This window comes from Patiria miniata, unplaced genomic scaffold (genome assembly GCF_015706575.1).
Source record: "Patiria miniata isolate m_02_andy unplaced genomic scaffold, ASM1570657v1 HiC_scaffold_16, whole genome shotgun sequence".
NCBI lineage: Eukaryota > Metazoa > Echinodermata > Asteroidea > Valvatida > Asterinidae > Patiria > Patiria miniata.
In genome coordinates, this window is record NW_024037054.1 from 11,481,428 (window position 1) to 11,495,366 (window position 13,939).

General features: G+C 39.9%; 2 protein-coding genes across 2 annotated transcripts; one reads left to right on the top strand and one right to left on the bottom strand.

Moving 5' to 3' along the window:
• The first annotated feature begins 428 nt into the window (after positions 1-428).
• Positions 429-6,368, top strand: LOC119723001 (nuclease EXOG, mitochondrial-like). The gene is given in 6 exon segments (XM_038193456.1): positions 429-784; positions 1,763-1,930; positions 4,169-4,308; positions 5,416-5,607; positions 5,837-6,203; positions 6,206-6,368. Coding segments are annotated over 6 exon segments (1,065 nt in total). The 5' UTR covers positions 429-711; the 3' UTR covers positions 6,331-6,368.
• Positions 6,369-10,445: 4,077 nt separating this feature from the next.
• Positions 10,446-13,939, bottom strand: LOC119723002 (protein PLANT CADMIUM RESISTANCE 3-like). The gene is made up of 3 exons (XM_038193457.1): positions 13,424-13,939; positions 12,238-12,306; positions 10,446-11,564 (listed from the first exon to the last, which is right to left on the bottom strand). Exons 1-3 carry the CDS (start codon positions 13,634-13,636, stop codon positions 11,523-11,525), a joined length of 324 nt encoding a protein of 107 aa, XP_038049385.1. The 5' UTR covers positions 13,637-13,939; the 3' UTR covers positions 10,446-11,522.

The following is a 13,939-nucleotide window of genomic DNA, read 5'->3' on the forward strand; positions in this document are numbered from 1 at the left end:
CTTCGGAGAAAAGCGCAGATGTAGTAGCTGATGCCACTAGTTTTGTTGTTGTGCAGTATAAAGAGGGCACCCTATACATTGTACAACCACTGGTCAGCAAGCGGCCACAATTGCCCATTAAAACAAAAATACAACACTTTTTGTGGAGGCGATAACTCAAGAACAACATAATGCAGTGGATTGAAATTGCATCCGATTATTGACATTAAAATGTGACACAACCCGTTTGAAAATTGAAGTGAACCAAGGGAGAATACATTTAATACGATTAAAAAAAAATAGTCATAAGCGTTTAATTTAATCACGAAAACTTCATTCTGAATTTTAGTCTCTTTGACACTCTTTGTTCAGACGATAACTTCATTCCGAATTTTAGTCTCTATGGGGTGGAGCCACAGTATATGGCCACAGAAATGAACAGCGCCCTCTTGTGATGCTTTCCGCTTAATCACCGGAAGCGGGCGCCGGTAAAATATGCACACTTTTTGCACAGCCTAGTAGTAAACATTCATAATGTGTCACCCAATGTGAACATGAGAAAACCCCTATGTTAGAAATAATTCAGGGCATTGAACCGGTCTCGTCGTGAAAAATTTGTGGTGCTAAAAAAACATGTTTTGAGAAAGTCGACCGACCGAGGGGAAAAATGGCGGCAAGAATTTTGGTGGTGGATTTGTTTCCGGTGCAGTGACTTCAGTTGCTTTGTACAGCATGTATGTCTACGTACTTAAACCGTCGGAGCCTGGTCTTCAACCCCGTCTTCAACTAGAAAGAAGAAACAAAGGTATGTCTTGCATGCAGGCCTGAAAACATTCAGCTTTAGCCTAGAGTTAGGTAGTCCGAGTATTGTTCATGGCGCGGCCCCTAACGTGGCGCATTTTGATTTTTCGCTAGCGCCTTCCAAGTTCGTAGAATAAAAGAAATTAACTGAAATTTCACAGAAAGTGAAATTTCATCAAGTTCTAAACACTCCTGTTCATAAATCGCTACTTTATTTACCCATAACAAAGTTAGAAGAAAATTTTATTTTGGCGTGATTTTCCCATTTTATTTTCAAGTGCAAAGTGAACCCTTTGAAAATGCCCCGAAAAAATAAGAAAAACATTTTCTGACAAACGTCTTGCTGGGTATGTAAGTAGAGATAATAATTATTTATCAGAATTTATCAAGTTTACAGAAATTCTTAAATGTTAATTTGGAATTTTCGGAGATTTATTCAAGTGCGCTACGTTAGAGAACACTCCGCCATTTTGTGCCCGATTTCCGGACGCCACCGTTTTTGAATTTCGGATTAAATTTTATGAAACCAAAATTGTTCACAGAGGTTAAATAGCAAGCATTAATAAGGTAAAAACTAGTATTTTACTGCGTATTTTACGCTAATTTGAGGTTTGTCAACAAAGAAGTTTGGCAACACTACACCACACGAGGAAAGCCGGGTAAGCTTCGAACGGGTAGCCTATACGTCCGTTACTATAACTTGGACCCAACTTATCGCCTTTTTAACATTCGGACATGGTCTGGCGATAGTTAGTAGGGTCCAAGCTAATCCTTATGTGCCGAGCAACACAATTCTGTCATTGACCCAAAAACCCAATATATTGCCCAACAAAAACATCAGAATTCACCCTCAAAACGGCCTCCAAATTATTATATACGCCACTTGAGGTACAAGTAGACATCAATAATGAAGATGGTTGTACTGAAGTTTACTTACTTTTTACTGAAGTGTGCTAACTATGAAATCCCTTTTAACTTGCAGATACTCCTGTTCCACCCGAGCCAGTAGAGTCCAGAAACCTCTTGAAATACGGAGCCCCTGACAGAGGCCTGGATGTCCGTTACTATACCAACCACGCTTTGTCTTACGATCAGTCTAAGAAAATTCCACTCTGGGTTGCAGAGCACATCACTCAAGCTGACTTGGAAGGTAACAATTAAGCTTATTCTTTAATTTGCAGCACAAATTATAATTTTCACCAAAAATTCAGTTTATGTAGGATATCTTCTTTTTTTTGCCCTAACTTCCTTTTGAGGCATTTTTGCTAGGGTGCAACCTCAATACTGCAAAATCCTCCGACTGCCTCCGTGTAAGAATTGCATACAGCCTCAATCCTCCAAAAACCTCCGGTTGTTTCTGGAATGTGGTCCTTGGAGGAGTGACCAATTTCTCAATCTTGCAAAATCCTCCAGAAATCACAATATGGCATAAAATTACACAGTGAAAGTTATGGACTTAATTATACACACGCACATAGCCAGACAGAACCATTGTTAAGCCGAGTCAAAATGGGAAACGTACTAAAATTTTACTGTTGTATTACAAAAGGGGATGTGACAAACCTACCTGCATTTCTTGAAGCAATCACATAATGAGCAGCTAATGGTGTTATTAGAGGCATATGCTGTATCTAGTTAAAATAAAAAGAGTTTATTTATGACAACTAATTATTATACATGTAGGTCTACTCTTATGCCCTTGGCAAATATAGGGATATAAAATACGTAGTTTAAAGAAAAGAAATAAATAGGATGTCATTCCATGGAAATGTATTGTACAGTACTTCTAGAAAATTATCCTGCACTAGTTGAATTGACCTATCGCGGTAGAATGGCTTTAGAATCACGTCAACGCAGCTTGTGGAATATTGTCCAATTACATGCTACACAAATGGATGCGGAACACGCAAAATCTGAGACGAACAAAACTCAGCGTACACAAATTCCATAGGATTGTCTAAGGGGTGTGGCTAAATCGCAAACCGCGATAGGTCAATTGGTAGGGAGGCAAGTTGAGGTAAAGAGGCTTGCTTAGGGACACAGTGCTTAGCCAGCCGGATTTGAACCTCTCATGGTAGCCTAGTGTTAGGGCGCAGTTACTTGTCATGTAGGTTCGACTTGAACTTTTACTTGGTGTATTAATAGGCACAGAGAGTCTTCAGTGTTTAACTAACGCAGGTTAGTTTCATCTTGACTACGATAGGTCACATTTAGCCAATCGTGACGAACTACATTGGTAGTCAGGGAAATGATCCAGATTTTAACTGCAAAAACATGACGATTCTCTCCGGATAAATACTCAGGGTGAGTATAGGTGTCAATCTGTGAAGTCTGTGCTGGATAGTTACTTTGGAAGGATTTGTTAGAAAGTATGAAATTGTTTGAATTTCTTTTTTTTTTAATTCCAAGCCAAAAAATATGCATGCACTCATTTTCAAGGCTAATATTGAATATTAATTAATGCATTTGAGCATTGTAGAAACCATAGATGTACATATTTGGATTTGTAGGACTAATTTCTTAATTTAAACAGTTTTGTTGCTTCAGGAAAATTGCAGTTGACATAATCTTGTAGGGTAAACTTGAGGGAACCATAGAAAATCATTTAGAGAATCATATAGTTTAGGGAATTTTAACAATTAACAATATAGAAAAGGCATTTAAATACTAACTGAACACAATTTTGTTATAAATTACAGATTTGAGTATTTGTCGCAATCCGGTTCGTTAGTTAAAATGTCATACATGCGCGCACATCACTGATAACCAGCGCCCTTTTAGATAAATGCTCTAGTTGCGTTAATTTCCTGTTCCGTTTCTATTATGCTACACTGTGTGAAGTACGCCGGGTTTCATTGAGATAACGTCTCACTAACGAACCAGATTGGTTAACGTAGTACCTATATGGGGTGCTGTGGTCCAATGGTTACGGTGTTCGACTCGTGTGCCGTGGTACATGGGTTCGAATCCTGACCGTGGGAACATGGTGCTTGTGCTCTTGAGCAAGGCACTTTACCATTATTGCTTGTCCTTCGGATGGGACGTAAAGCCGTAGGTCCCGTGTGTTGTGTAATGCACGTTAAAGAACCCAGTAGCACTTATCGCTAAGAGAAGGGGTTTGCCCCGGTGTTTCTGGCAGTGGCTGCAATATGCGCCGCAGCACCTTGTAAACCCTTATAAGGTGCTACATAATGGGTCTCACATCTCTCATCAACTTGATTTTACCTTTCTTAATAATAGACATATCTCCAGCGCCTTGAGTACCTAATAGTTGGTAGATACGTGCGCTATATAAGACTCCATTATTATATATCTATGTATAACATTTTGTTTTCATATAAATTTAGACTTACTAATTAAGGTTCACTTTTTCTTTACATATCTACAGGCTTGGCTCATCGCAAACACAGTAACTTTGTAATGGACCCTAACATCCCACCACCTTTTGCATCTCAAAACAGCGATTACAAGAGGAGTGGATGGTCTAGAGGTCACATGGCACCTGCTGGAGATAGTAAATACAGTCAGGTATGCTAATATGAATATTCACATCTAGGCTAATATGAATATTCATATCAGGTGGGCTTATTATGATTATCCTATGAGAGGAGTGGATGGTCTAGAGGTCACATGGCACCTGCTGGAGATAATAAATACAGTCAAGTATGCTAATATGAATATTCACATCTAGGCTGATATGAGTATCCATATCAGGTGAGCTCATTATGATTATCCTATGAGAGGAGTGGTGGTTTAGAGGTCACATGGCACCTGCTGGAGATAATAAATACAGTCAGGTATGCTAATATGAATATTCACATCTAGGCTGATATGAATATTCATATCAGGTGGGCTCATTATGATTATCCTATGAGAGGAGAGGGTGGTCTCGAGTTAGCACGGCACCTGCTGAAGATAATAAATACAGTCAAGTATGCTAATATGAATATTCACATCTAGGCTGATATGAATATTCATATCAGGTGGGCTCATTATGATTATTCTATGATAGGAGTGGATGGTCTAGAGGTCACATGGCACCTGCTGGAGATAAAAATACAGTCAGGTATGCTAATATGAATATTCATATCTAGGCTGATATGAATATTCATATCAGGTGGGCTCATTATGATTATCCTATGAGAGGAGTGAGGTCACATGGCACCTGCTGAAGATAATAAACACAGTCAGGTATGCTAATGAATATTCAGCTGATTTAAATATTCAGATTTGGTTGGCTTATATCCTGTGAGAGGAGTGAGGTCTAAGGGCCACATGGCACCTGCTGGAGATAATAAACTAACTTATGCTAATATCAATATTCATATCCAGTTGATTTGAATATTCATATTTGGTTGGCTGATGTGATTATCCTATGAGAGGAGTGGATGGTCAAATGGCTCCTGCTGGAGATAATATACTCACTTATGCTAATATGAATATTCATATCCAGCTGATTTGAACATTCATATTTGTTGGCTGATATAGTTATTCCTATAAGAGGAGTAAATGGTTTAAGGGCCAACTGACAACTTCTAGAAATAATAAACACAGTTGGGTAGGCTTATATGAACATTCATATCCGAAAGGCTGATATGAATATTCATAGAAAGGTTGATGACTTTTTGTCTGCAGGTGGCCATGGATGAATCCTTCTACTTGTCCAACATCGTCCCCCAGGACATTGACAATAACAGGGACTTCTGGAATCGTCTGGAGGTCTACTGTCGCAACCTGGTGAAGACTTACAAGGATGTCTGGGTCACCACCGGACCCCTAGTCTTACCAAACACCGAGGAAGGGGGCAAGAAATATGTCAAGTATGAGGTGAGGGAGGGAGAAGGTCAAGGAAGGGTCAGATTGGGATGTTGCCTCAAGAGTGTCCAACTGGTGTCAAAACATGCATGTAAATTTGTTTTTTTTTTTTGCAAGCTTTCATTTAACTCTGAGCAAGGCAAGGGGCTGGATTTTTGAGAAATAAAACCCTTTCCACAATAAATTGTGAGTGAGAAATGACAATTTCTTTCTGACTGTGCTCATCATGTGTTATATGCAGGTCATTGGGAAACACGATGTTGCCGTGCCAACGCATCTTTACAAGCTCATCACCGTCGTTCTCTCCCAAGAGGATGATGACAAGCAACAGACCGACAACTCCAGCATGAATGCGACAGTTGCAGTCGGAGCTTTTGTCGTACCCAACCAACACATCCCTCAAGAACGTCCCCTCAAAGATTTCCAGGTTCCTCTGGAGAACCTGACAGAGAGTTCCGGACTCCGGTTCCTCTCGAATCTCGGTGCCGGTATCAAGATCCGGGACCTCTGTGAAGTGGACTCTTGCAGCCTGATGTCCCAGCAGAAACATCAGCTGTACTTCATCGGCAGACGTCTTGAGAATGCCACGACCATACACAGACTAGAAGAGAGCTGGCGGGAATGGAAAAGAGGAACCTCGAACCGGATGAGTATCTACTTAAGGCATATCAACGGAAGAAGGAGGAACTTGAGGAGCAGACAAAAGAGAAGCAAAGCAAGTCAGAGTCGAGATGAAGCATGTCTGAAGCAAAGTCTGCAAGCCCTTAAATACTTTTAAAAAATTATTTTTTTAATCACATAGAAGTTTGGGTGGTTTTATGCATCTTGTTGCTGTATCAAAAGATCCAGCCTGATGTCTCCTGAATGACTGAGTTATACTGACTGACTGAGCGACCTTTAGCTCAACTCGGCAACTCCAGTCTTGTTGCAGGGGAGATGAGTTTAGATATTGTTTTTATCTGCAAGACTTGTTCTTCTTCACTTAATATGTCAAAGAACATTTTTAAAGTAAACTTTTAACTTGCCATTTTGAGGAGTAAAACTGTGACAGGTTTCCTTTGAAGATGATATAAGAATACGGATTGAAACATTGTGTGTGGATCCTGGTTCTCCTGAGAATCACCTAATTCCTCTTGAGAGATTAAATCTTTTTATGTTTTAAATATTGATTCAATATTTTCTAACTTCAAATGCTGCCTGCCCAGGATAGCAGACATGTAGGCATTTGACACATTGTTCTCTACCTTGCATCGTAACATTTTATAATTAAAAAGCAGGAATTTTATGGAAGCAGCTGTCTCAAACCATTCTCGTTTTTTTTATAGGTCATTCTATACATTTGGGGTCCACTTTTTCTCTGTCCCTTTTAAATCTGGCATCTATGATTGTATGACTCTGATGCACTACTTAATGCAGTCATCCTCCAAGAGTGATTATGAATCTAGCAAACTACCAACCCAACATATAAAAAAAAAATTTTTGAAGTCACTCTAAATTAAAACCGTAAATACCCTAACCCACCTCAATCCTCCAAAATCCTCCGCAGTTTTGGAGTATTGAGGATGAATGGTGTTTGAGAAGAAACATGGATTTTGGAGGATTTAAGATGAATGCACTTTGAGAGACGGGACTGTCTTGACGATTTTGAAGGATTGAGGCATGGGTGTCCTTCACTTTGAATATAAGTGCAAAATTTTGGAGGATTGAGGAAGGTTTCTAGGAAAAAGGGGCTATTTTTTTAAAATAGTACATGTGCTTGAATGGCAAATTACAAAAAAAAGTACCGAAGTAATAACCGTAACGGACGGTTGCGCACCTATGTTCCGACACCCTTATTATGTTCCGACTGCTCATTTCACTAACCCTTACCCTACGCCCTAAACAGGCTAGCACAATCTTATGGGCGGGTTGTCGGAACATAGGGGTGTCGGAACATAAAGCAGTCACCTAACCAACAGGACAAATATCGAACTATGGATCCACATTTTTTAGAATGACCATTTTGCGAGTCTCTCTTGTTGCTGGCATACACACGCCTACACCTGAAGTTTATGTACAGGCGCCCTATCCGCTTGGTTAATAGAAGTCGCTGGTTGTTAGTTGTGTGTGCGTAAATTTATTCATCAGGATGTTTTTATTTGTCTGCTGTCAATTTGTCTGCAAATCAATTGGTCTTTTCCAGAGCATTAGGTGGGGGATTTGCGTGTTGTCGCCCAATCGCAACGAAAACCCTGCGACTGTTGCCAACAACGACGGGATTAAGGAAATCGATTTCTTGCAACGTTTCTAAAGAGCGCCTTGGAATTGCGCCAAAAAGTAATCCCTCAATGGTAGACCAATGGTCACGCATTGACGTATGACGCATGCGCAGCTGATTGTATATCGTCCGTCCATTTAGAAGGCATTTCGACTGTAGTTAGATTTTAAAGGGCAAGGACCGACGTAGAAAATAACGACCGTTGACTGTAATTGTATCATCGATTTAAGGATGCAAAAACCTTTGACGTCCTGCTATTAACAAACAAGAATCATCGCCAGATTGACCGTGGGCTTTTTCAAGATGGCTAGAATTTTAACATTTTAGCACCTTCACCGATAACCCAGAGGCGTAGCAATGTCATTTTTTAGGGGGGGGGGGGCATACAGTTCGTAAAAAGGGCACTCGCACATTCGTGTTGAAATGTAGACAAGGGTGTTTTTCTCCGGACACTTGGCCTCCGTAAAATAAAGGGGGGGGGGGGGGCCGCGGGTACCATCTTCCAATGGGGGCACTGTTCAAACCGGACGAAAATACATATACTGCCCTTTCAAAATGGTTTAAAATTTTCCATCAGGCTTCTTTACGCACTTGATAATTTATAAATAAATGCATTCATTTCACGAAGTTTCTCTAGCTCTTTTTGCTACAAATATTTCTCCGCGAAAAAGTGGGAGGACGGGGACTTTATAATATGTTTCTGCATGGCTAATCTTCTAGACACAGTGAGATATCGATGTCAAAACATGTTAACTCTAAAACCCTTCTAACTCAAAGTAAAAACTTATTCCCGTCAATTGTTGTTGAATAGAAAATCCATCGGATAACTCAAACTCTGCTTATAACTCTAAATTTGAGCCAATTCCCCTGAGACTTGACTTATGAGATTCCAATGTACATGCATGTATAGTAACTTTCTAGGAAGTAACCAAACAAAATAGGGTTGTCTTAAATTTTGTGTGCGAAATTTGCATCTGGACAACTGAAAGTGGAAAAAAAGAGTCATTGGGAAAGCGTTTACGTGTATTCTGTAAGAGTGAAGAGAATAATCGTCATTTTGGGACCAAGTCTGGCAGTGTTGCAGATATAACAAAACGGAATGCCATTCCTTTCAGGTAATTGCAGTCATTATCAACCAACCGTCAGTCTGTAATAATGAGGTTGTTAAAGAGATGGAGAGCCATACTTCTACTAGAATTGCTCAATTTCCGTAAAATATCACACGGGACACGCAGAAAGCTCTCGACGCTGATTGCTCCCATATTGCTAATGCATCTCAACTCGTTACCATAACAACAACGCAGAATGTATAATTGGTGTCGTAAGTTAGGCAAGCATAAAATTATAATCCCATCCACCAAAAGTTCCGGGAGTACGTGGATGGTGTTAAGTTGAAAAAATTGTATATGGTTTGAATAAAGTACATTGTGTATAAGTCAAATTGGACCTCTTTTAAAAATACTTTCGCGTATTTTGGGGTTTTTGTGTGTGCAACATTTTGTTGACTCAAGGTCATGTTGGTAGGCCTAGTTTGACGCAGTCTTTCCTATTTACTGGGCGAGTCAAAAAGAAAGTGACCTGGATTAATGTTTTTTTCCTTAAAAAGCAATTACATTTGACACCCCAACGAAGCATATATTAACCGAGCATGTTCGTCCACTCATTTGAAAAAAGGAACTACTGAAATTGATCCATGCTCCGAGAGGTTTTGCATATTTTTACAAAAAAAGAATCTGTTTTTACTGCTGTCCATAGAATACCATGTCAAGGTAATGAGCTGGGTGAATACGCACAGGCATTCAGATACAAATGAGATGTTTATATTTGTTGTCAAGACTGAACATTATTTTTACTGTCAGATTTTGTGTCTTGAATATAAGAAACTATTTTTCTCAAATAATGATGTGATTTTTGTCTGTTTTCCTGTGCAAACTTGTGTTCATTCGTGAAGGCAGGTAAACGCCCTTGTTTCATTTTTACACTGCAACAACTCAAACCAGGCGAGAGCAGTGGCGTAGCACGGTCATTTTTATTGGGGAGGGGGGGGGTGGTAAAAATGTTCGAAAAGGGCACTTGCACACCCGTGGTGGAATGTTGACAGGTTTTTTTCTTCGGACACTTGGCTTCCATAAAATCAAAAAGTGGGGGGGTGGGGGGGGGGGGGGGGGGGGGGGGGGCTGGTACCATCTGTCCATGGGGGCGCTGTTCAAAACCAACGATTATGCACATAAAGGGCCAATATAAATTCAGAAAAAGCACCAAAACGGCAGATGACAAAAAAGGCACCACTTCTTTTCTTAAAAGGGCACTTCGTACAAAAAAAGGGCACTCTTTACAAATTATTGGGGGGGGGGTAAGCCGTTGAAAAAGGGCATTTGAATGGAAAAAGGCAGTCTTTACAAAATATTGGGGGGTGGGGTGGTAAATACCCCCTTACCCCCCCCCCCCCCCCGCTGGCTACGCCTATGGAGAGGTTCTCTAGCTTATTAAACAAGTACAGAAATATTGTTAGAAAATCTAATGAAAAACAGACGATCGTAATATATCCGGAATCTCAAGCGCATAAGAAGAGAAAGAAAACCCAAACTCTCTTCTTTTTTGAAGGTTTATTTACACACAAAAAACCACAGCACAAAAAGGCGGGAAAGAGTTAATTTGGGGATCACTGGGGGATCCAATTGAAAAAGATGTCTAAAACGGATTTCTGTTGTGACCACTTATTTCAGTACTATTCTTTAATGGAAAATCATGTACAAATCCTTTTCAAATTCTTTTATTTTGTCAATTTATCTTCAATTAAAAAATAATTATAACAAAATATTACGAAGTTCCGTTTTACTTTTTTGGACTGTTGCATTCTCCGTCAATAGTAGTTTTTTTTAAAAATCTTGTCTTCGTAAGCCAGAATTGTGAACTTGTGGAATGCATCCGAAATGTATTTTTTAAAATGAAGAATATGTATTACATGTATACCCCTTCCGATGCTTACCTCTTAGACTTTTTTTTTTTTTTTTTTTTTACATAGAACGTAATTAAATAAAAGGATTGGGTATCTGACCCACACTCTTCAAACAACTTTTATTAAAAGTAGTAATTTTAAAAACAGGCGCACAAAATGTGCAAAAAGAATTTTCTGTCGGTGAAAGCAGTGACATGATGATTTTTGACTCAAAACGAGACTCGCCCTCCATCGACAAAAATTTAACCTAACTCAAGTTATCCATGGAACTAAATTACATGTAATTTTTTCTCCTAACATTAGTGAAAAAGCCTTTTGAATGAAAGACACGTGTAATACTACATGTGGAGTGATTATATTTTTGTCACGGAATCAAGCATCCTATCCCATGTTAGCCTGTAGGAATACGCTCATGCCATCATTTAGTTGCGACGCTGGCCTCCCAAAGGCTAGGAATCCTGTGGGTTATCAGCGGCAACGTTCATCGTCCTCTCCAAGTGGCGTTGACCATTAGCAGAATGAAGAAACCAAAAAAGTAGTGCGAAAATAGTTCCGGTAGATATGTACACGGCAGCGGGAGACTCCGAAAGATATTAAAATGCAAATTTACATCTCGACCGTTGGAACAAGTCGTGTCTAATTTATCAGCTATCTTTAGGAGTCCTCTGCATCCTTTACAAGAGTTCAGATTTTGTAGAAAACATCGGAGGTTTATTCACGTGCAATCGAACCGCCAGCGGGGCCTTCCCATTCCTGCGATGCAAAAAAAGGGGAAATATAATAAATACACCTGTACATCGTGCCTTTGTTGGGAGTGTGGCCCAATGGTTAGGGTTTGTTACTTATAATAAGTGGGTCAGAAGTTCGAATACAGCTGATGGCCATTATGTTGTGTCCTTGGAAAAGCCACTTCATCCCCACTTGCCTCTCTCCACCCAGGAGTATAAATTGGTACCGGCATTAGCTGGGGAGTAACCTGGGATGGACTAGCATCTCATCCAGGGGAGTAGAAATATTCGCAGTCGTTTCATGCCAATGAAACCGGAGATAAACGCCGGCCTGATGGGCCACATTGGTTCGTGACCAACTTTACTACACCGTGCATTACATTATCGGCTCTATTATGGGCTATTACATTATAGTAGCGTAATGCACACCCCATAGAGGGCGCTCTTGAAATAATGACAATTTTTGGCAATAAGCAGAGGAACTTGCTTCCAATGCGGAATTTTTTTATACAGTGGAATGTGCAAAATGTTGCCTATCCAAAAACGCATATACCATCACTCTATCTAATGAAGGATGCCATTGTGTCCATCCATTTCTTTTATTCCCCCTAGGAATTGCGTGGCTTTCGTTCAAAATAAAACCCGTGCTTTGGTGGGAATCGAACCTCCCCAATTCATTTTTAGTTAAACTGGTTTACCTGTGCTTCCTGAACGAGAGCGCATAATGTGCAGAACCAAATCATTAGCAAGTCTTTTGTGTAGTCTCCCTGAAAGCAAAAAAAAAAGAGGAGAAAATGTCAATCACTAAAAAACGATAACCATAAAAATGATTTCAGAGGACTAATCTTGCTCCAAATCATCACAGTGGTTCGGGCACAATAGCCTATGTGATTGAGGTCACATAATTAACAAAGCTGGTTCTCTTTCTACTTTTCGATTGAAGTAGTATTTGAAACGGCATGGCAGACAAAAACATATTGCTATTTTCAAAGATTCGGTTCTTAATACCTATCTGTGATACGACAAAGAATAATAATGATGGGTGGGGCAACATTGGGGGGGGGGCAATAAAAACTAAACTTATCTTATTAAGGAGGCACAAAAAAATAGTCAAACGCTATGTGAAAATACAATCGGAGTTAACTATTACGTTTAAAAAAGGGTAACAGGCGCGAACTAATTAAAACATTTTTGTGTATATAAAAGTTAGGAATAGTCGGTGTAAACGTGGCAAATTATAAGTGCAAAATCGATTTGTTGTGTGTCGTTCCTGACCTCAGTACACGGTCTCTGAGAGATCTTAGGTTTAGTGAAAGAGCGGTTACGTAATAGTTTCCTTCAACCGTTCGATATTCAAATTCGATTTTAGACCCAACGACAATGTTGACTTTGAAAAACAAGATCCTTTCCTTGGAGATGTACCGCACTTTTGTGTTTTATGCCGAATTTACCTGTTTTTAATTATTGAGCTTGTATTTCCTTTCGGTTCAAATTGTAAAGGATACAGTCAATCACCAATTTTATACAATGCAAAAAAGCGGGGAAATTGTGCACTTCCACCGCTTCGGGAACACGAGTAAAAACTTTACGAGGAAATTAATTGAAATCTTTATAATTTTTTGAAGAAGGAAGAAATTTTGTACATTGTAACTATGTTGTTTTATGCTAGAACTAGGTAACTGAATGTCAATGACTTGGAAATTGTAAGGTTAACATGTTTAGGAACTTCTGCCCAAATTTAATGAACTGATCGAATTTTTTAGTTCACCAATAGCCTACTCCAAAACTTAAATGTGACTAAAATTTCAAATTCAATACATGTAGTTAGGCCCCCTATAATGTTTTTAATTTTGTAGCAGGTAAAGGGAGAGTAGATTGACTTACATCGATGCCTTTGTTTTCTCTCGTCATCCCGCGGATTTTCGTCATGGACCACAGACCCACGCAGCCCAGCACGGAGAAGATACCGTACTTCATGCAATCCTCCCCGTTCTTCTCGGCGACCTTACCGGCCGTGTAGCACGGCGCGATGTAGGTAATCGCGCACAGACCGATGTTGCTGAAGCAACCGAAGAGACCATTCGACCATTCGCCCATCTTGGAGGATTTATGTGAAATCGGGGAGGCTAAAAAATATCCCTGCGGAGTGGTTAACTGTAAGTTGCTTTCGCTGTGGACTTGCTGTAACACAATGTGCGTTTCTGAATCGAAGTTAACTTATGAGCGCGAATTCTTTTCGGCATACGCGAATACACGCATACACTATGGTCTCTAGGCTTACTGCAGTATCTACAGTGAAGGGCGTATCTATAGCGACACCCCTCTGTATGTACACGTTGCCGTTGGGCACGGTGCTCGGCAATCATGTCTTGTTGTGGAGATGCTTCCTAACAATCACGC